At 38.3% G+C, this 27,016-nt stretch overlaps 2 protein-coding genes across 2 annotated transcripts in view; one reads left to right on the top strand and one right to left on the bottom strand.

The window, feature by feature from the left end:
• Positions 1-973: 973 nt before the first annotated feature.
• Positions 974-13,207, bottom strand: LOC109036239 (deoxyribodipyrimidine photo-lyase). Its single transcript, XM_072298594.1, has 10 exons — positions 13,058-13,207; positions 10,879-11,012; positions 9,850-9,976; positions 8,759-8,884; positions 7,965-8,167; positions 7,322-7,480; positions 6,205-6,403; positions 5,139-5,328; positions 4,339-4,580; positions 974-2,851 (listed from the first exon to the last, which is right to left on the bottom strand). The coding sequence occupies exons 1-10, from the start codon at positions 13,107-13,109 to the stop codon at positions 2,655-2,657; spliced, it is 1,629 nt and encodes a 542-aa protein (XP_072154695.1). The 5' UTR covers positions 13,110-13,207; the 3' UTR covers positions 974-2,654.
• Positions 13,208-13,264: 57 nt separating this feature from the next.
• The window catches only part of LOC109036238 (alpha-Mannosidase class I a), a 50,362-nt gene continuing 36,610 nt past the window's right edge, over positions 13,265-27,016 (top strand). The window contains 1 exon segment of the mRNA XM_019050269.2: positions 13,265-13,985. Within this exon segment, the coding sequence (XP_018905814.2) occupies positions 13,386-13,985 (600 nt within the window). The 5' untranslated portion in view covers positions 13,265-13,385.

The raw sequence follows: 27,016 nt of genomic DNA, 5'->3' as shown, positions 1-27,016 counted from the left end.
GTATCAGAAAAGTGGAAAAAAATAGAGGTGATACGAATCATTTTTGAAAAAATATATATAATTTTTTAAATTCGCAGAGATTGACGTCATGTTGTACCTACGCAAGTAAAAACACTTGCATGCTTGTGCTTGAGTACTCAAAGTATTTAAGTTTTCGGTGTGGAATGAGAGGATTGATAAGTTGGAGAGGAGATCTAAGATCTTCTCCATAGAATAAATTCCTCTGCCGCTGCCCCTCCTCTCCCTATCACGATGATGAACACAAGCATGAGACTCTGATTATGAGCGTTAGTGTCAATATGAAAGACGACCAAAACGCCTTCAAATCGCGACTACGGCAAATTCACTTACATACTAGGAAGATGCAAAGTTGGAGACCCGAACTCTGTATTCGCGTAGGTAGTTCTTTCCATAGCTTCCTAGTGCTCAACTGCTCACACTATAACTCCTTAGTTTGTGCTGAACACTTGCCTTCACGCAGAGGACATTCACCCTTCGATGTAAGATGGGATTTTTGGTGAAACTAGAGTAGTATGTACCTAACAATGAGTCTGAAGCTTTGCTGACTTCCTCTCACATTTCATAATACTGTTGATAAAAAAGGTCTTGAATTCGTCAAGTTTGCTTACTTTCTCTAAAGCTGTAGAAAAGAAAGAAATCTTTAAAAATTCATGCTAAAGTATTGGAGGATTTCTTCAAAATAAAAAAATAAAAGACAAGGGTGAGTGAATGCAGAACATTTTTAACAGCAAAAGTAATACTGGTTTCTCTAGTTTCATCAAGCTTTAATTTTAAAATCCTTTTCATTTTACTACAGCAATAGGTAAACTATATTTTTATTATGTAAAACTCATACCTGTTAATTTGGTTCAAGAATTTAAAAACAATAAAAATACTGCTTAGAGGCAGATTTCCGAGACCAAGCACACTTTTATCAAAAAATTTAGGATAGAAAAATACTCTGACAAATAGATTATGCGCTGCATTATTTTTTTTTATTCAGTAAAAAAATAACTAAAAATACTTAAATGAATTAATCATAGAGGGCAAAGAAAATAAATAAATTAAGAGAAAAAAGGGAGAAATGAAACATGATATAACATGTACAAACAATAAGGAATAAGTACTTAAATACTAACAGGCAAAAACAAGAAAAATAGGTGTTCAGATGTTAAAAGCTAGAAAAATCTAGACAACTAAACATAGAAGTAAATAACTTTGTTTACAACTACCACCCGTTTAATCTAGCAGGAAGAAACAATAAGTTCCATCAGATGCAAAAGTGCGAATGCACAATAACAATGAGCAGGACTAAAACATTGAGATAATGCAAAGAGATGAGATATAAAAAAATAGACAAGTGCAGAAAGGTTCAAAATAATAAGAATGAAAAATTTAAGAATACTTTGATCGTCAATTGAGAACACATATTACAGACAGTTCTATGAATTAAATAGGTGTGAATGAAGCTTTTTAGGAGATCTTAAGGTGACTTGAAATGTTCAAAAACGTAGAATCTAATGTAAAATTGACAGGAAAAAAAAGGACCTTTCCAATTGTAGACGGATCAGAATCATCCATTTATCATTAAAAACAGAGGAACACAATGATTACACGAAGGCAAACTGTCATAGAGAGCATCAATAGGGAATATGAAAAAGGTTGTTCAGCTTCAGTTAGTGCAAAATATTTAGTACTGTTAAGTTTTTGAACAGAAAATTGGATGGTAAAGGTAAGGAACTTGACTTGTGTTTTGTCTCATCCCCTTAAAAAATGTGCTGAAGATGAAATTGAATGCCTCAAATTACTTGCAGGAAGTCATAGTATAAAAATTAAAATAAAAGGAGTTTTAAAATACAGTTGTCTTTTCACTACTTGTAAGAGTTTGATACTTTAAAGGATTATTAACATTTTTTGAAGAGCCAACTGATGAGAACTGTGTAACATTTAAAATTCAGTTATGTTGAAAGTAATAAAACATCAACAACAATAATAATATATTTAAATACTTGTAAACCAATGACATCAAGTTAAGGGCTGGACAGACGTTCAAAGTGAAGCTTTAAAGTGGTGGCTGTTTAGTCAAGTGTTGCGCATCGATGCGTCAAAATAGAACAGGCTGCTCTCCTTTGAAGGTAATCGATGGCAACACTTGGCTGAACAGCCACCACTTTGAAGCTTCACTTTGAACGTGTGTCCAGCCCTTTAATTAATTCAATTGATTGCTTCATATCTATGTTACAGTTTAAAAATCCACTGAGCTACATACATCAAAAATTACTGCCTAAATGTTTTGCGGAGCAAAACATAAAAAAATGGAGTGAGATAAGATCACAAAAATATAAAACAGTTCAACTGAAATGTGATGGATTAGTTTTACAGTTATAAATTGAAAATATTGTTAAAACTTCTAACGGAAAAACAACCGGTATGCGTTTTTTTGTACTCTAAGTTTGAACTGAAACATTTGAAAACCTTTCCTAATTTCAGTTTACAGAGGATTATATTTATTCCTGTATTTTTCAACCTCAAATTGAACACGGGGAATAACAGATTTACAGATAAATTTTTGAGACTGAACTGAGTGTCAGTGATGAGCAGTTTATCCGAAATTATTTTTAACTCCGTGACGATGAAATTTTTCGGACAGGTATTTACTTCTTCTTCTTGAGAAATTTATCCATGGTGTTCTCTTTACCCTTGGTATAAACTTTTCCTCCGTGTTTGATGATGTATCCATTAATATCGAATTTCCTTTTGCAACCTTCATAATTCATGTAGCGGATTTTGCCAAATACTGCTCTTTCACTCCATCCTTGATCGTGGATACCACAAATTGACCACATGCATCCTGTTAACAGATAAACAAGAAAAATTAATCATTCCAGATTTGCTTTAACCTATAAAATTGCTTCGATATCTAAACGAGACTTGCAAACCACAAGGACTCATCGTCTTGTGCTAAAGGAAAAATACTAAAGGCAATTTTATTCCTCATCTTCAGGGAAAATATTTGTTTTGATTTTAATCCTAATTTTGGCGGTTTTTCAATGTTCAACAAATTGGGTCATCTATACTATAAGCTCTCAAGCCTCCTAATTTTGCGAAACTGGTAACGCTTAGTTCCAGCGTTCTACCGGGCCGATTTTTATGATTTTTGCGGCTATCGACGGGCAATTGTCTCTAGATAAGCCAACTCTTTTCAGATTTTCAAAATATGGCCTAGGTTTTTTTATATTAAGTGGTAAAGTTGCGAATTCTCCCATTTAAACAATGTAAATTTATATTTTTTGTCATAGTTCGTTTGAGCGTTCTACCGGGCCGATTTCTAAGTTTTTTGCGGTAATCGACGGGTAATTGGCCCTAGATGAGCCCGCTCTATTCAGATTTTGGAAATAGGACCCAGGTTTTTTTACAATCACGTTATAAAAGTGAGTGAATTTTCAGAATGCTCCGAGACTGCTACCGCTATGCGCGGGAGGATGCGCAGTGGTCGAGGAGGTTGCGCAGTAGCTGTGTAGCCTGCGCATCAGCTCTACACTTATCTACACAAGATTCGCCCCGTCTGCCTCAGGTAGAACGGTGGCCGAGTCGTCAAAGACGTCGGAAGCGTCCACTATAAACATGGTGTGGGTTCGATCCCCGTCTCCCGAAACTCTTAATTATTACCTGATTATCAATGTTCGTTGTTTTACTGCAATATTTCATCAAGTAGTCATTCCAAAACGCGTCCTTTAGACTTCAAAAGAATAATTTTGTTTCTTTATTCATCAAAACCAAAAATTATTTCATTCTTAAAGTAAAGTATAACGTCTAAGTAAGCCTAAGTAAGTAGTGGTTATATCGTAATTTTTTAGGGGAAAAAATAAAACTAACACCGATAGAAGGGTAAAAATAGGGCCGCGAAGCGGTCCATTGATGGCGCGGAGCGCCTTCAGGGGGTTGGGCCGCGTAGCGGCCAGGGGGCGTAGCCCCCTAGTTTTATTGTATGCTTTCCTGGCATAGCAAGGGTGATTACATGAAAGCACATTGACAGGCAATGCATTAGGAATCAAAGAATAAGCAAATCCACAATATACATATATTACAAAGTAACTAAAAGATTGTAATTTGTAAGTATCTAAAAATAGTGCATTTCCTTCGGAGAATACACTAAAAAATGCTCACCCAAGTATTGATATGTAAGGTTGCAAGAGTGCTGGCTATTCTTTGTAAAATTTCTAAAAACAGTGGTAATAATGGTTAATCCTTCATTCCATACAACCATTCATCCAAGAACATTAAACATCCATCAAAAACTTTCAGACCAAATAATACTTCTCATCATACAGTACGCACCTACAAAACCGTTGGGATCACGTCCGTCGAGACTGTACTTGTCATTCAGGTAAATGGCATACTGAAGAGCTTGTTCTGGAGATTCCGTCCATTCGAGAATTTTTTTTGCCCAGTACATTCGCATGAACCCATGAATTTTGCCATCATTGATTAGTGTGTTTTGAGCTGCATTCCACAGGTCATCATGTGTGTGGCCCTGTTCCAACTCAGCTTTGGTGTACAAGTATGGTCTTTTGTCGCCGCTGTGAGTTGAGAAAAATTGGTGAGTAAAAACGTAGTTTAAAAATGTTCTGAAATATTAAAATACTTCTTTTCTTCTCATTTTTCATAAACAAAGCAAATAAGTATAGTTATAAAGTGAATACCTGATGGTAAATTATAAGAGGAGAGCAAAGGAGTCACAGCTAAGTATTAATGCTCTCTTTATAGTACTGAGCATATTTGGGTTTCCAAAAAAAAAGTTGGTTCTTCCAAACTACACCAAAACATGTTAAACTACAACAAAACTGTCTGCGCTTAATATGTTGTTTTATGAATCTTTTACTGTTTTCAAGTCAGGGCTTCCTCAAATTCTTAGCGAACATCAGTGTTCTGAGAGTCATAGGCACATTAAGAATCTGGGGTACTGAGTTCTTTTCACTGCTGTAAATGCAGGATTGATTTGACTCGATCTTTGTGTAAGCTGTCATTGCCATTAAAAAATTAACATCGAACATTCATGTTTTCCTCATGAGGCTGTATTGAAAGATAATAAAATTGTATGAGTGAAGAAATTAATTGTATTGACTTTAGGAACCAACCTATGATCTTTCAAAGTCTTCTTTGCCCAGTCATATGCTCCTTTGATACTATCATAGTTTTTATTGTAAAAACAAAAGTTGTCGGACAATTCTCGTCGGACGATTGCCTCCTCGCAAAATGCAGCAACACTTTCAGAATAGCCTTTCACTTTTTTCACTTCCAGGATTGCTCGCTGCACTGAGATATGGCCTGAAATCACAAATGATCGACAATTAAAATTTGTTCTAAATGGAAAGAAATGTACTAAATTTATCCTGAGACTAGGTATTTTCTTGAATTCAATTCTTTCTGAATTCAATTCAATTCTTCATGAATAATCTTGCTTTTTGAACAAATGAGGAAATCTTATCTTCATTACAACTAGAATATGTGTAAGCTAGAAATTGACCAAAAATCATCTGAGAGGCCATTTACTTGTTTTCTTAGAAGATAATATGAGAAATTTTTCCAAATCTGATAAAAATTTCTTTAAACTAATTGAGGTTTCCTTCTCTGAAGAATTTCAACAAGAGAAATATACTTGTCACAAAATGAGATGCTAAATCACCATTCACAAACATGAACCGCTAAAAGCGAAGCCTAACCACCACCGTATCCAATCTTCTCAGAGCCTTTACAGGCGCCAGCACTCCTTCATTTCTTGTTCAAGCATGGGTCAATTATTCGGATTTTGATTTCTACATGTAAGGAGCCACCCATAAATTATGTGACCCTCTAAGGAGGGGGGGTGGGGTCCAGGACAGAGTTACATCATTTTGTTTTTATGTGTTAAAGGATAGGGACCTACGTCACAAAAGCCTTACCAGGGGGGGAGGGGGGAAATGCCGAAAAAGTTCGTTACGTAGTTAATGGACAGCCTCTAGGGAACTTTTGAGTTAAGGGAAAAAACGAAAGAAGTCCACACTGCTGTCTTCGTTTGGGACAAAAGGATCATTTCTGATAATCAAGGCAGCTGATGCAATGATATCAATAAAGAGACATGACTTTTGTTATAGACTTGATAATAGACTTCAATTTACAGCTGTAAGAGGATCTAAGTACTGTAGAAAAGATTGATATACATACCAAAATGAAACCATGGGGAAAGCATACTCAAAGCATTTTTATTTGGATCATTCCTGGCAGTTCCATAATTTTTAATGCGCTTAGTGACAAAAGTATACAACTGTTGCATGCCTCCTCTGTAGCCAGGCTTGGCCCACTTCACTGGTCCGACTGACTTGTCAACTTCTAGCGTTTTCTCAGCTTCTTCCCAATCGATTGGCTAGTTAAAGAAAAAATATATATCAGAATCACAGAGACCAGCCTCTGATTTGAGGCAATGCAATCCGCTCAACTCAAAAGCTTGGACTGAGCAACCTGAAAAGGATAAAAGAGGCTGCAAAAGGGAATCTACAAAAGTAGACGTGTACTCATAGGACAGATACTTCTGATTGACGAAAGATGTTGCAGTACTCATTCTGACATGTTCACGCTTGTTACATACATACAAATGAAGAAAAAAAAACACTAAGAAGTGGCCCGAAACCTTGGAGTTCAAAAAATTATTCTTGATTCTAATTTTAATTTTTGGAACTTCTTGGCTTTGATTTCCCCACGAAATGGTGTGGACCCAGCACCATTTCCCCACCTTGTTGCATACATACATACATATAGGTCGCTTTATAGCACTCCCTCATGCTCTACGACACTTAACCTCCACTGCTTTCTATTGAACTACAACCCTTAAGGCATTGAGCACCTTAACATTTCTGTTTCAATCCTCTCCCTCCAACCTCTTATTGGACGCCCTCTTCGCCTTCTCCCAGGAGGAGCCCAATCAAGGACCTTCTTCGGCAACCTGTCATGCTTGTTAGCAGACTGTAAAAAAAATTGATTTTTTTTTTAGTTTCACTGGTCACTGATTCAATTTGGTGATGTATTTAACAAAAACCTATGAGAGTGACAGTTCAAGAATGGCGTACGATAGGAATTCAGTTGCTCAAATCATGAATTTATTTTCTATTAATACAGATTTTAAAATTAGCAAAAAGCTTATTAAACACCCTTGTCTTGCAGATTACAGTGATGAGTTGGAGAGGTGTTTGTACCATTACTTGCACATTTTTGCTTAGATACAGGATCGATTCTTTCTTAGGGTTCATGAGTCAAAGATTAAAACGAAACACATGCAGGTACTTACACTTGCTTTTAAGTCACCAGAGTGTGGATGTTTGATAACAGGAGGATATTGAGTCAGGAATTCAGGAAGTTTACCATTGACTTTGTTACGGATTGTCCTGGCAGCATACTCCAGTTTTTCTGAAGTCTCCCAAACAGGGACAATGTTATGCGCGTCAACCTGCAATCATTTTTGATAAAAATTCATACTGATATTGAAGAGTATGGTGACGAATGAAGAGATACTATGAATTAAACTATGGTATCAATATTCTTGATTCTCGACCTACACAAAAAAAATCAAGCTTCTATTTGAATCTTATGTTCAATCCACGCATCAAAATGAAGATTTACTTACAGAATTATTCAGCAAAACGAACTGCTGCTTAGAGAGAATATTTGCGGCAAAATATAAAAGTATGGCTAATCATTAATACAAATCCACTATATAAGCTTAAATATCCACTAAATATCCTTCTGATGAAGACAAAAGAGTAAGTTTTTAAAAATAGAAAAATTCAGCAAGTTAGAAAACCTATCTAATGGTGAAATTTTTGTCTTTATAAGGGTTCTAACATATTTGAGTTTGATACTGCCATACAAAATAATTGTATGGTTGAAATTAGGTACTGACAGATTTGAAAAAAATAACTCTTATAATCTACCTGGACCAAGGGGACGCCATCTGGAAGGCTCTTTGAAAGCTCATCAGCCCATGCCATTGGCCCACGAAGAGGCATAAAGTCTATCACAACAGCTCCTAATTTGTGCTTCTTGACAAAATCCGGTAAAACATCTTTTCCGCAACCAATGAGGAAATGGAATTGAATATTCAATTTTTTGCATTCTTTCTCTGTTTCTTTTAAACCTGAAAAACAAATAGTTCATTTTTTTCCCATCTTTAAATTGAATTCTTTGCAGGTAAAGAAAAGCTCTGATCCATGGTTTTAACCACGGCAGATCAAATGAAAACACTACAACCTAACAGCCCCCATACATATGTATTTCCCAAAATATTGCATGCATTTTTTCATATTTGGAATCCTCATGTATCCATGTTCAAACGCTGAGGAAAATGAAAAAGAGAAGAGAGCAAGCTAAGAACCGTTAATACTACATCATAAGAAGACAACATAACCTTCAAACACGGAATGTTGTATAACAGCTGCTAACCTTGCAGTACCTTGCCGGTAAAACCAGCAAAGAAGGCCAATTTTTCAAATTGCGTCACAAAAACTGTTGGTGCGATATTTTTCTGTTTGGAGCAAGGCAGAATTTTTTGTGACTTTGACAGTTGTTCTCTTGGCTAAATTCAGTTAAATGAATGTCTCCGTATGTTTTAGTACTTTGAGAAAATTGGTTGAAAAAACAAAGAGCAACTATCTCATATGAATTTCTGTTCTTTCTTAATAGCAATAGTACTGTCCCCCAAAATGCATTAAATACTTCAATATTTTACCTTCAAAGATGAACTTGAAATGCCGCAGTGTAGCATCTAAGAATTTTGGCAATCGACAAAAGGCAAAATGGAGAGGAACATCATTTTTAAGTGCTAATTTTTGTGCGAATAAGAATGCCCAGTTGTCTGAAAATGAAGAAAAAAAAGTTAACAATATGACAAGCAGATATTCCATTATGAACAGATTCTTAATTATAATCTGAATGACTTAAAAAATGAACTTTCCAAAATCATGATTAGCACATTAAAGTCTGAACTCTACTCCAACATACATAATTAAAAGCCACGTTGCTTCAGTTCATACAAATCAGTGCAAGGGATGGAACCTGTAGCAGTGAAAGGTATGCTGTATTATAATAATTTGAGAGGGATTAGAATTTCATATTGTAAATCTTGAATGAATAAAAAAAAGTTTCACTTCAAAAATATGGCACTAGTTGGCCCTTCATGTGCTTTATGAAATCTATGATATTGCCTCCATTAAAGAATTAATTTGCACTCATACATACCTATCTAAAGGTTATCTATTCAATACAAATTCCAATTCATTGTCAAGCTACGAACGTCTATTCTGTGATGAATACAATTTCTTATTAGAAAAAGCTGATATTGCTGAGATGGTAAGGATAGATTTGGGTTTTTCTCTTCATGGATATCAGCCAAAATTCCCGGGTAAAAGGTGGCTACTTTTCTGTCAATTGAGAACACATCTTTCTTACTTCTTTCTCGGAGGATAATTGTTTGATTTGAGAAGCAGCCTCGGAGCATAAGCCCATTACCTGGCATTTCCTGAGTATATGGACTCAATGAAGAACCAACAGACATACTGCAACCTTGCGCTCGTTCACCCACTTGGGCAGCGGGTGAAAATGTTTCAAAAAATTTTTCCAAAAAACATAGGTTTTCCTGCGCCACATAGAAACTTTTGAGGGGTTGACCAACTTGAAATTCACTAATTTTATAATAAGGAACACTCTACTGGGCTTACTACTATGAATTCTACTTTCTGAAATAGTTTTCTAAAAAAAATATGAGTGGGAGGGCTCTTTCATCAATTAATAAGATGAAGATAGACAGTCGTATAAACTTACCATGAATTCTTTGGTCTCTGAAAGTCCAATAAATGACACCTTTTCCCCACTCCGGAACTTCTTTGGATTTTGAGAGAATTCGAACTCGTTTTTTATTAAATTTGAACTCCAAAACCGATTTGGCAGCCTGACAAGGAGAGACAACAATACATACAGAATTAAGAGTGAGAGAGAATTCAGAAGAAAAAAATGGGCTGGTTTAAACGCTGAAAAATGGTGAAAGAAGCAAGGAGAAAGAAGGAATAATTTTTCTGCGGTTGAAAATCTGATAAAAAATACATGCATAAAAAATTTGGCATTGTGTCACTTAATGTTTATAAGTTATTGATCAGTAAATGTTTTCTTTCCCCCCCTTTATTTTAACATGAAGTGATTAGATAATTGACTTTAAAAATAAATCTATAAAAAAAAAGACAGAAGAAAAAAATAACAATAAAAAAAAACTGCTTGGAGTTCACTGATCGAAATACATGGATTAAAAGATACTTTTCATGAAAGTTGCTTTAAACTTACAAGTAGGTAGATACCTCAGAGTGGGCATATCTTGAAGCATGAGAAGTGACTGAAGCACTGGCTATCCAGTTTGATTTAATTTTAATTTGCTTTGACAAGGTTTCTCTAAGAATAGAAAAAGGGGAAAGGCCCAAAAAATATGTCCAGACAAGCAAGCCAATCAAGATTTTGCATCTGTCTGTTACAATTTTTACAAGTACCTCAACAGAACTCACTGCACCATTGTTTTTTCTAGAACAGAGTCATCGTATGTTGAGTCAAATTTCAATCTCTGATTAGCTGCAGATCAGCACCACTCAACAGTTTAATACATGCAGTCAGATGGCCCCTTTAATGAGTGGTGACATGAACAATACTTGACTTCTGTCTCAACATGCAATGACTCCGTTTTAGCTCCATGTTGAGAGGGTAGTGCTTTTTTTTAGAGGTAGAATTATTAGAATTAGGTTTACAGTGTTTGACTGCTCATTAGAAAAAAAAGCATACAATTGATAAGGAAAATGATTCAATCATTACCTTCTTTCGATCCTCTTCTATTTGTTTCAAAAATTCTTCAAACCCTCCCTCACTTGAAGAAGAGCCGTTACTGGACTCGGAAGTTTCTGCTTTCGCCTTCTTGGCGGGTGGTGCTGAAGACATTTTGATTCTACCTGAAAATATAAATGCTTATTACTTACAAAATCTAAAAATACTTCATAAACTTGAAAAATATCCTTAACTTTCATGAGGAGGTGAAATTCCAAAAAGCCACACAGAACCAGAATTTTCTTTGGGAATTTTTGTCAAGTTGGGTCGAAATATCAGATTTGGAAATTCAGACAAAACATTTTTTGCAGTGGCCTACAGAATAAGCTGAGAGCAGTTCAATTCTTTTGCCCTTATGATTATGATTAATAGTTCCATAATCATCCAGCAATGTAGTGCTGTGAACCTGATGGCTAAAAATTTTAAATATTTTTTCCCCTAAAGAATAGTTTCTCGCACTGAAAGCTTCAAACCATCATAATTTTGATTTGGTTTAATGTTTTGGAGTGTTTTTCAGTCCCCAAATATTTGTGGAACACTTTCTCCAACTGTGCATGATTCATAGGAAAAGTAAGAGCCCATTCTCACCGATCAAAAAATAAAAGAGAAATATTTGAAGGACAAAATAATACTTTGTAAGTCGTTCCATCATAATGTCTGAATTTTCTATTATTAGTAATATTGATATAGATTTAATGAATATAAGTGATTGGGTAACACAGGGGAGATTCTTAGTGAGATTTGCTTTGTCCACTAACACTGATCTTGTTTGTGAAAACAACTGAACACTTCCCAAAAATCTTAAATATTCTACTTTTCTTTGGAAATAATTGATATAGCTTTGATTTTGGCAGACTTCATAGTTTTCCTAGACTCATCTGAAGTACCCATCACTATCAGAATTGAATTCGAGGGTGCTCCCTCACAGAAAGACATTATGAATCAATTCAGCATCATTTCTCTTAGTGAGAAAGGTTACAACATTGTTAGAATTTTGACCCAATTTGATAAAATGTAGAATCTGTATGGTGATGTGACGACTGAAAGGAGAGCAGAGAGAGAAGATTGAACTAGAATCACATTAGATAACAGCACCATTCAACAATTATTTATATGCTGATCAATAGTGGCATCTTTCCTTTGATGCACTTCGGGTTGGTTTGATATCAGTCAAATCCATCCTTTCCCCTGTTCCAGCTGCTATGACACTCTGCCTTGAAGCAACAAGCAACAGATTTAGTAACAGAGGGAAATCTGACCAGATTATAGCTAATTGTGATAGTATGAGCCGCTATAACTCGTTATACCATAAAGTTATTCTCCCCGTTTTACCTTGGAGCTTCAAAAAGGCTCATCAATGTAAATGCTGATGGTTGCCTTTGGAAGATTGTAGGCTTGACAATTGCCAAAGGTAACCAATGCATTCGGGATACCTACATCATAGGTCAGATCTTGATACTTTAAAGCGAACTACATGCAGACGAAGCAGAGAAATTTAATAACAACCTGATGCCAGTTTGAGGGCCCCAGTTTGTAGGAGAAGAGCCTTTGAAGAACTTGACGTACCTAGGAAAATGGTTCATTCACCAAAGTTCTGGAATGATTTAATGAACCAATTGTTTACGCTAAGTTAATGGACAACTCTTCTTCTGAACTGAAGCCTCTGCAAATTTCACTCGCAGGGAACGCGTTTCTAGCATAAAAAGCTATTGTTCAAACAATGGCAATTTGAGGTAAAATACAAGTGCCATAAAGAACATTTTCAGATTTTACAATTTCAACAAATCATCACCTACCCTGACTCTTTCATGAGAATGGGCATCTTCATCATGCATTCATGCGAGACATTTTCTGAGAATGATGTGCGTTAATGAATCAATGATCTTGCAGACCTTCGACGTAGATAAATACAGGGATCAATCTGAACCTTAATTCACCTTACTTTCCCTAGGATAAGCTTGGAAATTCTTTAAAATTAAAGATATTAAAAAGTAAATGGGTGCATGCATAGGCCTCAGGTTGGTTGGAGTTGTTGAAGTTAGGTTAGGGTCGAATTATGTAATAAACCCATGAACCGTGGGAATTAGGGTAACAGTACACGAAGGCTTTAAAAAACTTAACTAGAACATAGTATAAATAAGATGAAGTAAAATATATTCGTAATTCTTACCAACAAGTTGAAAAAGAGAACAAGAACGCGGCAAAAAAAGATGCTTTAGCATGAAAATAAAATACAATGATGCAACGTTACCAGATCTGCAGAAAATATCAACTTTATTTACAAGTTTCAGACATTTCACAGAGATCGCGCTGAGGTCGCTAAGTATGCATTCGTCATTACCTGTTCCTTTTCATGCACTGCTTCTGCTCTTTCCTGAATCCATGCACTTTGTCAGTTTTCAAAATGGCGCGGTGTTGAAGTGTTCGTGTCTGGGCCGTCCGTGGAATTTAATTCGAGTTTTGTTGGGAAAGTGTATTAATTGTATATCATATTAAAAATGGCAGCGACTGGAATTTTACCTACGTATCAGAGATATATGAATGGCGCTCCCATGCCCAGTTCTGCTCGCCGTTCCTTTAGATCCAAAGAAAAATACCTTATTCTTCTCGTGTTTCTGACGTTTGGTGTTGTGTGTTTTGGTGCCCTGTTCTTCTTGCCCGAATTCAAGAGTGGTTCGAACACCGTCAATAGTGTATATAGTGTCTACAAACACATGCAGAAGGCTGGACCCGAACTCCTGATCCCTGCTCCTCCTCATGGTAACTTTCATGACCTATCCAATAATCGCATGAGACACCATGATAATGACTATGACCCTCACATCGCTCAAGATGAGGCCAAATTAAAAGCCAAAATTGACGAAGACTGGCGCTCAAATATCAGGGATAAAGTACTCGAGAAACCCGATTTCGGATTGGATCAAATGAACGTCGGGTCAAGCTCGATGAAAGCGGAAGTTCCTTTCAAAGTACCTAGCGTCGTTGACTTGTCGAAAGTGGTCACAGTTCCTCCTGCTGAAAGTGATAACTATCCTGTGGTCCAAGGTGGAGAGGATCCTGATCCGGCCGTTCGGGAGAAAAGAAACAAAGTCAAAGAGGTAAGTCGCATCATCTTGTTTAATCTATTATATAACTGCACCTGGTTTCTGTGCCTTGAACGAAAGGAAGACTTCAGAATATTTAAATGTTCATTAAATGGAATTGTTGAGCAACATCAGAGTGAGACGAAATTGTCTCATAATCTGATGATCATTATTGTCTCAGTGGGGCCATGAGAGGAAAAGTTAGTAATATCCAAGTGTTAGTCTCCTCTCACAGCCGTACACATCTTCCCAACAATGGCCAATCAGTACCCTTGAAAACTATTTTATCAATTTACAGTAGCGATAGCTCCGATGTAATTTGTGCTCATTCTCCCTAGCAGGATATTAACTACCTAATTAATTACTCTGCCCCTGAATGATGTAGATAGTTGCAAGTCTGGATGATTACCACATTATCAATGGCATACTTATAACCAATCAAACCTGTTTCCTCGTGCCACTATAATGGTGAGAACATTTTTCGACTAAGAAGAACTCCCAAACTTACAATCGGTCCATGAATGTTGTAAGCATTTGCCTAAAATCCCGAAGATAGGCATTCCTAATCCATGATGGGCATCCTGAAAAGAGTGTCTGCCCTTTTCCTCTGCCTAGATAGGTATGTCCTATTTCAAAACAAGCCGCCAATGTGGTAGAATTTGTTGTAGCTAATACAATTCTTCCCTGCTGCTGGAATGAGGATTTATTGGCGCAATGTGAGGGATTATGTCAGGCAAGTGTGTGACATATTTTTTTATCTCGAAAATTTTAATCGAATCAACTTTTCAGTCAGAACAGCTAAAAATCGGTCTTGTAACTAAGTTCTTAATTCTTCAAAAATTTTCCGAGGAGGTCAAAATTAGGAATATTTCCCGGGTCCCCCCCTCTGGAGATCTAGGGGATTCCTGCAGATGCAGGTAGATTCCTCTTAGTTGAGTATTTTTTGTAATCCCCCCCTCCCCCTGGACCACTCTGAAAAGTCCCTTGTTCCGCTCATGAAAATTCCCCCAAGTGGCCTCTAGAGAAAAATCAGAATCGATCATTCAATATCCCTGGTCTACCGTGCTAACAATAAGTAGAAACACCGTTTGAGCATTCGAATGTTGCGAAATTTCTTCTCAGAAAATTTCATTTGTAAAGAAAGTCATGAATATTTCCTTACAATTTCCTGACTTTTTAGATAGAATTACAAGAAAAATCCTCTGTAAAATCGGAGGAGAAATATTCACAAATTTCCCTGAAAAATTGTGATTTGTCCAAGAAAATTTGGCAACGCCTGGTGGTTCATACGGTGTTCTTCCTTAGCACGGCAGTGGACTCCTCCGACACCCCGCTCCCGCAACAAAATACTACGATTCAAGTGAAAGCGACACGATTTATGCAACAGGAAGATTCATTTCCTGCCCTGCACAATGTCACACGAGTCAAGGTTTGCGATTCGATCCGAGTTGCAATGTCATTCATTCTTCGGGGTTTTGCGGTAACGGTCTAACGGAATTGCTCGGATATCGGATACTGGTAGATCGAAGTGCTAGTGCAGATCATTTGCCGTGCATTTTCGGTCAAAGGATTTTTACAGCGAGACCTTGATTGAAGAGCGAGTGAGACAAGTTGGTCAAGGATTCTAATCGCGGTTGGTGGACCCCTTGGTTCCTGTCCAGGAGGTCCTCTGAACTGAACGGGCAGGATGAAAAGTCAAGGTAGGGAACGTGAGGTAAGGATAGAAACGTGGAAACGTGCCCACGATATAGGTCGTCCACTACTCTACCGCGCTATGGAAGAACGCCGTATATGCCATCGGGCATTGGCAAATTTCCCCCGACCAATCGCGAATTTCCTGGAAAATTTGTGAATATTTCTCCTCCGATTTTTCAGATGATTTCGATCGTAATTTGATCTTAAAAGTCCGAGAATTTCAAGGAAAAATTTTAATAACTTTCTTTAAAATGAATATTCTCTGAAAGGAAAATTGGCGACATTCGAATGCTCTTGCAGCGTTTTTACTCAGCACGGCAGTACTTGCATCGGACCTCATGCGGGCCGTCACCAGAAGCATTTTACGATCCTGCAATGGATTTTAATGACCGTGTCTGTCTCGATAATTTATTTTCTTTTTATCGTTCGCACTACGGTCATTTCGTAGGGTGACAAGTTCTTGAAAAGTCTGGCAGTTTTGCCCTACTCTGAAAAGTCAGGGGATTTTGCTGCAGAACTTAAAAATTTTCCCTACCAGTTAAAGCGTAGCATTCTTTCAATTTCAAGAGACTTCGCGCCCCAAAGTTTTCGCGAAAAGCAGTAGAAGCGGAGGGTATGGATTCGACCGAAATGAATCGACCGACGATTTCTCGGTTTTAAATTATTCCTGGTCAGTATGTACCCTTTTTTTACGTCAAGTAGTAATACCTCCAAAATATTCATCTCATAAAATCTGCCTCTTTAGACTGCCTTAGGAGCAACATGGCCTTGCAGCCCTTCAAGCTTAATAAGGACTCATTTTTGTCTTCGAAAGGATACCCCGTAAGTTTTCGATTTGCCATTTGAAGCCTCGTCATTCTATACACATTCTGCGCAAATAAGCGCAAGTTCGGTTAATTAGTGCTTTTTGAGATTTTGCTGACGCTTAAATTGTTACCTAATCGGAAATTCTGGGAACAGCGGAGCTAAGTGTGCCGACTCATACGTACTCGAGTTCGTGCATTTTCTGTGTTGGATGTTAAGCACTTAGGCTCTTTGAGTGAGCGCTAGCTTTTTCCTCTTCGGGCAGTGTTCTCTCGCTTATATAAAGCTCTCTTTGAAAATTCCATGCTATCCCCGCAAATAATAAGGTGTCTACAATCTCGTAAGATAAGTACACATCGCATTAAAAAAATACCGTGTCTAAGAGTTCGCGAGGAAGCCTCTTGTTGAACCATCTTTTTCACGGAATAATAATTCTATGGTTCCAATTTGATCATTTGGTTTTTTTATACGATGATGTTTGAATCGGGTATCCTCGGCTGACCAAACGCTATGGTTTCAGTCAGCCAGGGCCGGATTTACCTACTTGCCGCCCATGGGCCGCCTGTATTTTGCCGCCTCCTTCTCATTCGTATTGAAACATCAATAAAAACCATCAAGTGAACGTGCCAGCAGGGGAGGGGTGCATAAGACGCGTTTACTCGTGTTGAACACATGTTTTGGGAATATGCCCTGTCAACACTACTAGCAAAAGTTAAGTTTCGTAAACCTATCTCTGTGTGGACAAGGCCTTTCATTCATAAGAAATGAACAAAAAAATTATGAAAGAACAAACATGAATGTGGCTTAATAATTTTAACTTCCGCCGCCGCGCCGCGCAGACCGCACCGTGTTTGGCGCAATGCGTGAAGTATTCACGCAGTCTTGTAGGCGCCATGCGTTTCTCGCTGACCGCACTGTGTTTGGCGCAATGCGTGAAGTATTCATGCATCCTTGTAGGCGCTATCCGTTTCACGCTGACCGCAATTACCGCACTGTGTTTGATGCAATGCGTGAAGTATTCGTGCAGTCTTGAAGGCGCGAAAATGTGTTACAGATTTTGTCGCCTTTTCTCGTTTGTAATTTTTTCCTCTAAATCCGATATTTTTTTATACCTACATTTAAAAAAATTGCAAAATTTGCCGCCCTCTAGATTTGCCGCCATGGGCCGCGGCCAATATGGCCACCCCCTTAATCCGGCCCTGCAGTCAGCACCTGAATTGTAGAAGTAGTAAGGGAGTAGTAGAGAAGTATAACTGAGGAGTAGCTCTTTATACCGCTATAGTCACGGCGAGATATACAAGAGAATTTTGTTGCATTTTTTTTTTAAATTTATTTTTGTGCGTGTTCAATCTGTTTTTCCTCGTTTAGTCACACTGAACAGTTCTTAATGCGTTTTAACAAAAAATGTCACTGCACTGCTCTGTAAACACGCGAGGGTGTTCTAAGCTCGTTAAAAAAAATTATTCAGCTGCCTCCATCGTGTAGAACACATCTATGTATATGTCGCGTCGTGTCATGTCAGCGTACCATATTTTAGATACATGAGTTTCGGTAAACTTTATACAACTGCACACAAGTCATGGAGTTGTTGATTTTCTCTCGCAATTTCTCGAGATGTCACCCATCGTTTATCTCGCTAAACCTAACATTTTGACGTATACAAGTTTCTATGCAGAAGATAATCTTCGAACTCGTTTTATCCAAATCATATGCTCAACCAGGGTGGCATGAAACGTAAGAAAGAAATAGGAGATTGGAAATTTCAGTGAAATATTACTTGAAATTTCACGAAGCTTTAAGATATTCCATGAAATTTCACGAGGCTGTGAAATATTTCATATTTTCCAGGTGCTAGAGTATGCAACCCGCACTCAAACACACAAAAATTGAAGAAAGTCACAATTTTTACATTTTCCAAAACATGAAAAGGAACCGGCATTTTTCAATATAGGTATTTCATAAATTTTTGAACTTTCATGAAATATTCCACGTGAAATTTCGAAATTTTATTTTTCATCACATTTTGCCACCCTGTGCTCCACGATTTTCATTCTTGAAGGGTTGATACACATGGGGAAAAAACCACATTGGATCTATAGTCCAGACTCTTGAAAACATTGACAAGAAAAAATACTCTTGATTCAATCGGATTTCTGCTTGAATCAAAACGTAATCCGCTTAAATTAAGGGCTTGGTTCTTGATTTAAGCTAGATTCTGATTGAATCTAGAGTACTTTTCCTTGTCGATGTTTTCAAGAGTCTGGACTCTAGATCCAATGTGTTTTTTTTTCCCAGTGTAGTTAGTGCTATGAAATGTACATTTCGGTTCTTACCGAGGATTCATAACCTCACTCTTCGCTGGAAGGTATCGTAGGACGGTGTTGATGGAGTGCGCTCCAGTTTCACGTTGCCGTTGTTCGGGGGAAGCGCTCGCGCTCATGGTCGTGAGCATCTCCACGTTCCTTACCGGAGATGAAAAACCGAGTGTCGTTGACCTATCCCATGGAGCATCTAGGAGGAGCAGCGTTGCCCTCGCCGGAGCGCGGCGTGCGGTGCCGGTAATGCTTCTCCCGGTAACGACCCAATGGATCCGAGCGCACACCGCAGCGCAGCAGCGTCGAAAATGGTGGGTGCCCCGTGCCCTATACCCCCCCCCCCCTCCGCGTCCCCATGGCAAGGAAGAACGCCGTATGAACCTTCAGACGTTGTCATATTTCCCTCACTAAAAATCGAATTTACTACAAAAACTGCACTGGAAAAAAAAAACACATTGGATCTAGAGTCCAGACTCTTGAAAACATTGACAAGAAAAAATACTCTTGATTCAATCAGATTTAAGCTTAAATCAAAAGGAAATCCGCTCAAATTAAGAGGCTTGGTTCTTGATTTAAGCTTAAATCTGATTGAATCAAGAGTATTTTTTCTTGTCGATGTTCTCAAGAGTCTGGACTCTAGATCCAATGTGGTTTTTTTTCCACTGAATATTTTTCTTCGTACTTTTCAGACAATGTCATTTCAGGGCCGTCCCTATATTACATAACGCTCTAGGGGAAGGGGGCCGAGGGGAGGTTTACGTCATCTTGATTTCATGAGTTAGAGGATAGAGACCTACGTCACAAAAGCGGTAGAAAGGGGGAGGAGGGGGGGTCAAGAATGCTAAAAAAGTGCGTAATGTAATTTAAGAACGGCCCCTCGCGATTTAACTTACATGTCTGAAAATTTCAAGGAAAAGTATGCGTAACTTTCTTTCAAAACTCATGTTTTATCTAGGGTTTGGCAACTCTCGGATGTTCATACGACTTTCTTCCTTAGCGCGGCGGTATGCCGTCTCCTCCGCGTCCCCGTATTCCGCCGTGCTAAGGAAAAACGCCCTATGAATATTCGAGAGTCACCAAATTCCCCCTGACAAAAAATTGTATTTTGGAAGAAAGCTGTACGTATTTATTTGTCCTCGAAATTTTCTCATATCTTAGATTAAATTGCGAATAAAATTGCCCGAAAGATTAGAAGAAAAATATTTACAATTTTCCCAATTAAATCATATTTTATGGAATGAAATGACAGGAATTAAAGGAATTGGCAACGTCTGAAGGCTTTTACGGCGTTTCTTCTTACCATAGCTGTATTGGATCAGCGCGGCATGCGGATGTGGTTTGGCTTAACACAGGCGTCGGCTTTTCCTAGCTCCAGCGTCATAACAATTAGCCGAGCTGCCATGCTGAGGAAAAACACTGTATGAACCTTCAAGCGTTGCCAAAATTCCTTTCATAAAATACAAATTTGATGAAGGAAATTGTGAATGTTTCTCCTCAAATTTGTAAGAAACTTTCGTTCGCAATTTAATCTAAAATATATGAAAATTTCACGGAAAATAATAAAAAAAAATAAATAATAATAAATTTTGTCCAAAATAGATTTTTATCTCAGGGGAAATCTGGCAACATTCAAATGCTCATACGGGGTTTTTCCTTAGCACGGCAGCGTGGCTTACGGCGCTTATCGCTCCCGGCCAGGAATTTTTCCCCCCGGGTTAACCGTTAGGTGAAGGAATGCAGGCTGTGTGGGCGCAGGCTCGAAAAGACCGATGAAAGTTGGGTGTTTTATGTTGTATCTGTGACGAAGAAGAAAGTTCGGAAAGTAGGGAGCAGTCCGGAAAATTGCCTCAAATTTCGAGAAAAAAATCATCAAAAACTTGCCAATGATCGGTCGCGGTGAATGATTGTTCAAAGAGAGGTGCTGCCGTGATGATTGAAACCACATTGGAAAAAAAATCATTGGATCTAGAGTCCAGACTCTTGAAAACATTGACAAGAAAAATACTCTTGATTCAATCAGATTTTTGCTTAAATCAAGAGGAAATCCGCTCAAATTAAGAGGCTTGGTTCTTGATTTAAGCAAAAATCCGATTGAATCAAGAGTATTTTTTCTTGTCGATGTTTTTAAGAGTCTGGACTCTAGATCCAATATGGGTTTTTCTCCAGTGCACCGTACAAAGCATCTATGCTTTGAAAAATATTTATTTTTGAAGAAAGTTATGACTACTGTTCCTTGAAATTTTCAGCCTTTTTGGATCCAATTTCGAACGAATTCCTCTGAAAAATGGGAGAAAAAATATTCACAATTTTTTCAGAAAATTCGTGATTTGTCGAAGGAAATTTGGCCACGCCTGATAACTGATACGGCGTTCTTACTTGGCACGGCATAGTGTTCGTCAGTATGATTTAAACAAAAATAACTAATGATTAAAAGTTCTCGCCCTTGGTGATAGAAAATCTGAAATTAAAATGTCATCTTTGACGAGCCTGTCCGAAAAAGGGAATTTTGTGCCCCTTTTTGAAAACGCAAGAATTTAGTTTATATCAGTTTCTAACAAAACCTCATGACGTCAAGCCTTCGGTGAAAGTTTTGGGTAGTCTTCAAAAGCATTTTAAAACGTTGACAACGCTTTGATACAACTATTCGTACTCTATGGACATGCGTGTTGCATATAAAAAATTAGAAGGCGCTCCGGTGACTCTAGTCCATACTGCAGTGCATCCAGCAGCGCGTGGCTCGCGAATATGTGGCAAGATGAAATCCTCTTATTAAAACTAAGGAAAGAGGATAGGAAAGGATATTTTTGCACCATTTTCCATGCCAGAATGCTAAATCCCACCGCCTCGCGGTTTAAGAGTTATGACAGCGTGAGCACAGTCTCTTGCGTCAGAATTGCCGGAACGCCTTCAATTTTATAGAACGCAACACGGACATTCCAAGAGCACGAATAGTTGCATCAAGGCGTTATTACCGATATCATCGTGTCATGTTTGAATATCCATACTGAAGCTGAAAGAAAAAAACACCATATATGAATACTGGAGGGTTGACAAATTTCATCGAATTAAATATGAATTTCCTGGAAAACTTGTAAGCTCTTATTTTAAAAAAAAATTATAGAATTTTTTCGCATTTTAATTTTAATAAAATGCGCAGTAAATCTAGGTACGCCTGCGTTCTAGTGAACCCTCTTCAGGAAAACGCAAAGAAAATTGCCTGTACCTAGTATGCTCAGTCGAACTCAATCGGACTCAGTGCTTTTAGAAGCCGAAAGTTCGAGTTTATAAGCTCGGAAAACCGTATAATGTCTCTTTGACCTAACTTCGTACATTTTTTTTTTTTTTTAAATATCTGTAGCGTAGTGTCGCCGATGAGTGGACGTGTACGCGTATTGTGGTGCTTCAATTCTAACCTTATTCATTAATCCCATGTAACGGTCCCTGATTATCTGCCAAGATAAAAAAGAAAGAGGTAATCGGCTCAACTAATTTGCTTAAGTTTCCAGTTCAGGAAAGCGAAGTGTTTGACGATTTCATCGAATTCGTCCTCGGCCCCAGATAGCACCGATGTCGTTTGATTTAAGCACGTTTTATTATAATGGCATTAGTGAGAGCAATGCGGTTTATGCCACTGAAAAAATCTATTGGACTATCCACCCAATACGTTTGTAACGCCCTATAAGGGTTGAGGAGGTCTGCATAAGTTTGTGACCTAGCGTACTTCAATAATTTAAACATGACAGATAGACTTAAATAATGCACAGTTTGGCAGCTTAGACACGTCGCACTATTGTGTGGGTCGAACTATTACAAGTGGTCGGGCCTGAGATTTTTGACTAATTGCAAATCTTATTGTTTCCTGAGTTCACCTTGTCACAGTTTCAATTTCAGGGGGTGTTTCTGGAAGGAAAATTCACGATAAAAAACCGATGGAGCCCTTTTTAACTTCTCTATTTCATATTTTCAATGACCAAGGAGCTTTCGAAGTTTCCAAATTTTATCCGACTTCTATTGTTAACTCGTTCTAATTTGCGTCAGTTTACGGGATGTGCAGACGTGAACGCACACTAGTGTGCTAAGGAATAACATCGTATGAGCCTTCGGGCGTTGCCATATCCTCTCAAATAATAAAGGGATTCAGTGTGTGGAAATTTTGAATATTTTTCTTCAAAAACAGTCAATTTTGTTCGCAATTTAATCCGAAAATCATTTGAAAATTTCAGCGCAAAGTATGCATAATTCTCTTCTAAAAAACATACTTTATTAAGAGAATTTCGTAAACTCGCAAGTGTTTGTACGACGTTTCTCTCCAGCGCGGCAGAGCAGTGAGGTGCGGTTGATTTGTGAACACAAGACACGACGACGACGCGTCATCGTCACACACGCGCTTGGCCCGGTCGAGGGGGAAATGTGTGTCATTGGTGAATTCTTGCTGTTTGATCATCTCTAACTGCATGAGATGAGCGTTTCAGCGTTAAATGATCTTGCATCTGGAGCACCATTGTCGGAGTAGCGTATGCGCTGTTGTGGATGCACTGCGAATTTGTCGTTCCCCTCACGAAAGAAACTAACTATATTTAAACTATGGTAACTATATTTCCATGTTGCCAGATTTTCGCGTGCAATTTGAATTTTTACGAGGAGAATTTTCAGGGTGTCTAAAAGTCCGGAAATAGTACTGATTTTTTTAAGGCGGTCCGGAAGTACTGAAAAAGTGCGGAAATTCCGCAAAAAGGTCCGGAATTTTTTACATTTTTTGTAATTTTTGTCGCAATTTCAAATTATTGAAATGTTTCTAATTTCGTCATATGGAGGTACTAGTACGGAATTTTTCTATTGGAGGAGGTACTGAATTTCTCGAAAATGTACTGAAAAGGTACTGTTAAAGTACTTATTTTTGACCAGCCTGTTCTAGTAGACATCCTGATTTTGAAGATATCTAACTGCAAATTTGCTCTAATTTTTCTTTTGATCTCGTACAAAAATCAGGCGCATTTTTAACGAAAATCATGCAGGTTTATTTTCGTTAAAACTTAATTGTTACAGTCGATTCTGCAACATTGGAAACTCGTTACGTTCCTTCGTTCGAGAAACGACGAATTGGTGGGTGGATAGGCGCGCACTGGTAGTCTGTCGTGGTAAGGAAAAACATCGTATGGACATGCAGACGTTGCCAAACTTTGTTTCATAAAACACAACATTGTTAGTGAAATTTTGATTCTTTTTTTTCCAGCTTGTCAAGTGGATTTTACTCGAAATTCCATCCCAAGTATCTGGAAATTTCTTGGATTGACATTCATGATTTTCTACAAGAATGAATGTTTTATCGGGGGAAACTGGCAACAAACAAATGTTCTCATGACGTTTTTCCTTAGCAGAGCAGAAACGTGGCTAGTGGCATTTGGGTGTGTGTTTGCCTATTTGGATTTTTTCGGGTTGTGTTTACCTGCGGAGATATAAAGTGAAGCACGTATTACAAGCGCCATGCATGTAAAATGTATAGGCCTAACCTCATTACAACACTCTGCTCACAAAACCGTGTATCTTATGGTTAGTAAAAATGGTTTCTTTTAAAACTTTATCAAAATAATAATCCGTATAAGTTTCCCTCGTATCTCACAATTATAGCTTTATGAAGGCTTCCAAGTTCATAGTTACGTATTGAAAATAATTGAGCTCTAACTGCATTTCTTTTTGTAATAACTTTGTGAGTTACACACGGATTTCAATCGCACTTTCTTATATTAACAAGGGTCGTTTTTCGAGGTTGCTGGAAATCTTTTCCAGATCCACATTCGCGTAAATTACTTTATAATCAGGTAATTTTTTTTTTAATAATTCGGCTAAACAATCAAGAGAAGAACACCCGCTTTGCGGATTCTTCGCACAAATGAATTTATTTCTCCTCGCGGATGTCGCAAACTTGATGCATGCATTGCTGACACGCATTGGATGAACCAAATTTTGGCTTCCGTATGCCGAATAAACCGTGACAAAGCCTGCACGAGTTGCATACATTAAACTCTGTTCTCGTGTATTGCATAAAAACACCAGAATACATATAAAGCGCTCCATTTCGCCTGTTTATGTCTCTGCACGCACCAGAGTTCAGATGTTAACTGTGTATGAGTGCGTCACGAAAATGACTCACGGGTCATCAGTCACTTCTTTCGCCCGTGGAAAACTTGCCTGTTATTCTGACCATTAGAACAACTACTGACGTGCATTTGCACTTGAATGTTACAATTTTTTTCAAGTCTCATCAATCGTTGCTACAAAAAACGATGAGGTTTTATAACATGAAATGTGAATGTGAGGAAAATGAATGGCCGAACCGCCGGGCTAAAAGCAACTGATAATGAATGCTTAGCTTTGGTTTCAAACTTTGGGCCTTTACTTACCGAGATGAGGCTTCTTCATCTGATTTTTATTGTTAGCTCTTCATACTTCTTTTGGACTGTTCTTAACTTTTTGTTTGCTGGAGGGCCCCTGCCTTCCAATGTCCACTCAGTGATTACTAAATAACTTTCTCTTTTTTTGCCCATTTTTCGTATTTCGGGCTTTGGGAGGTCCAAGAATCTAAAGGGCCCCCAAGGCCCTTGGGGACCCTTTGATTCTTGGGCCTGAGCCCCCCTGTAGATCCTTGGGCCTGGGCTGGGCCCCCGTCACCCTTTAGATCCTTGATCCTTTAGGGGCCCCATTTAATCGGGTACGGGATCCGGGACGGTGAGGGGTGAGGCATTTCAAGTCCAAGTCCCATTTGGGCTGCTGGAAAAAAGTGAATTGTGGAGATAAATTGCGTACTTGAATCGTGATGAAAGTGCTTTAGCGAATAATTATTCGACGTTCCTCCTCACGAAATAATGTACCTACATTTCAATTTAGCCAAATTTCCCCTCGCAAATCGCATTTTTACTAGAAGCAGAATGTTGCGCATTCCCAAGTGACGGTGTCAGTGATTTTTCTTCTGATCTCACGCAAAAACCAAACGAATTTTGCCTCGCATACATAACATGGCTCAAGTTCCTTTTAATTGAAATGCATGCGTCCATATCATTACATGCCTCGCATGAGTTGCCATCTATATCTTGCTACCCGACGATTTAGGATAATTTTGGAGTTTTCCGAATAGTTGCGTACTTAGATGGGGTCCGGGAGGTCTGTCTTCCCCCACAATACTAAAAATATCCCCCTCCCCCAAATGTAAATTCTCATGATTTTCAGGAACATTTTACCATTCGATAGCCAAAGAACAATCCTGCCTCTCTGCAAACAGATTATTTGGCTGGACAAAGAAGAAACTTGGGTCATTTTTTTTTTCGTGTGCCGCAGCAGGTGGTTTTAAACTTTCCAAAGAAACTCCACATCCGTAGAGACGATTTACAATTTTTTTCATGCATTACAGCGCTCTCATGCGGAATTCGAGAAACCGAAAACACTAATTTCCGCAATTCCGCATTTAAAATTGAAGAATGCGACTAAGTCACCAACTCATCTTCACCAAAATTGTCAGCTACGCTGTAATGTATTGTTCTTAGCCCTCGAATTATGTCGGGCTACACCACTATTCCCAAATTTCCGTTCATTTCCTTTTTCTTTCCTCAAAAAATGTAATTTACAAGTCTCTGGTCGTAAGCCTTCTTACACAGAGAAGGAACTCGAACTGCAGAATTAAAAAATCGGATCTGCTCAGGTCGACTGGGTTAATGGCGATGTCGACGTCGTCGGCGTTGACGTGACGTTGAGGAGTCTGGAAAGTAGTCCCGACGCCCCGGGGGGATGGGGGGGGGGGGGGCGCACTTCCACTCTCGATCTTGCGTAATATCAAAATGTGTTGCTTCCTTGTCGATCGCGAGTTCGTGATCTGAGAGTGTGAGGATTGATGCCGTCGCGTCACTTCGGCCGTCGGGCAAATTCGGGCCGATTTCTGGAGCGCTGCTCTGCCCCGTTAAAAAACACCTTATAGCGCAACGTTCGAAGATTAGAATCCATATGGAGGTGGATAGGGTATAAGACATTGTAATAATTTCGATCTTGTCGTACCAATAAACCCGAAAATGAAGCCGACCAGTTGAGACCGAAAGACGAGAGCTCTGCTCTCTTCTTGTTTATGAAAATATTATTGATGGTTAAGATAATTCAAGATTTTGAATCAATTTGATTAATAAACTGAGATTATTTCTGGAATCAGCGCTAAAGATCTACCATGCCTTAGTTTAAACATTGTAAGCA

Source organism: Bemisia tabaci, chromosome 3, assembly GCF_918797505.1.
Source record: "Bemisia tabaci chromosome 3, PGI_BMITA_v3".
Lineage (NCBI taxonomy): Eukaryota > Metazoa > Arthropoda > Insecta > Hemiptera > Aleyrodidae > Bemisia > Bemisia tabaci.
Note: the sequence above shows the minus strand (reverse complement) of the source record. Positions and strands in the feature narration are given on the sequence as shown.

Excerpts from the sequence above, each read along its gene's own strand:
- LOC109036239 (XM_072298594.1), bottom strand. The coding sequence starts at position 13,109 with ATGCTAAAGCATCTTTTTTTGCCGCGTTCTTGTTCTCTTTTTCAACTT. Across the intron at positions 9,977-10,878 it reads TAGAAGAGGATCGAAAGAAG|GCTGCCAAATCGGTTTTGGA; the intron begins GTAATGATTGAA and ends TCTCCTTGTCAG. Across the intron at positions 4,581-5,138 it reads AAGACTTTGAAAGATCATAG|CGGCGACAAAAGACCATACT; the intron begins GTTGGTTCCTAA and ends CTCAACTCACAG.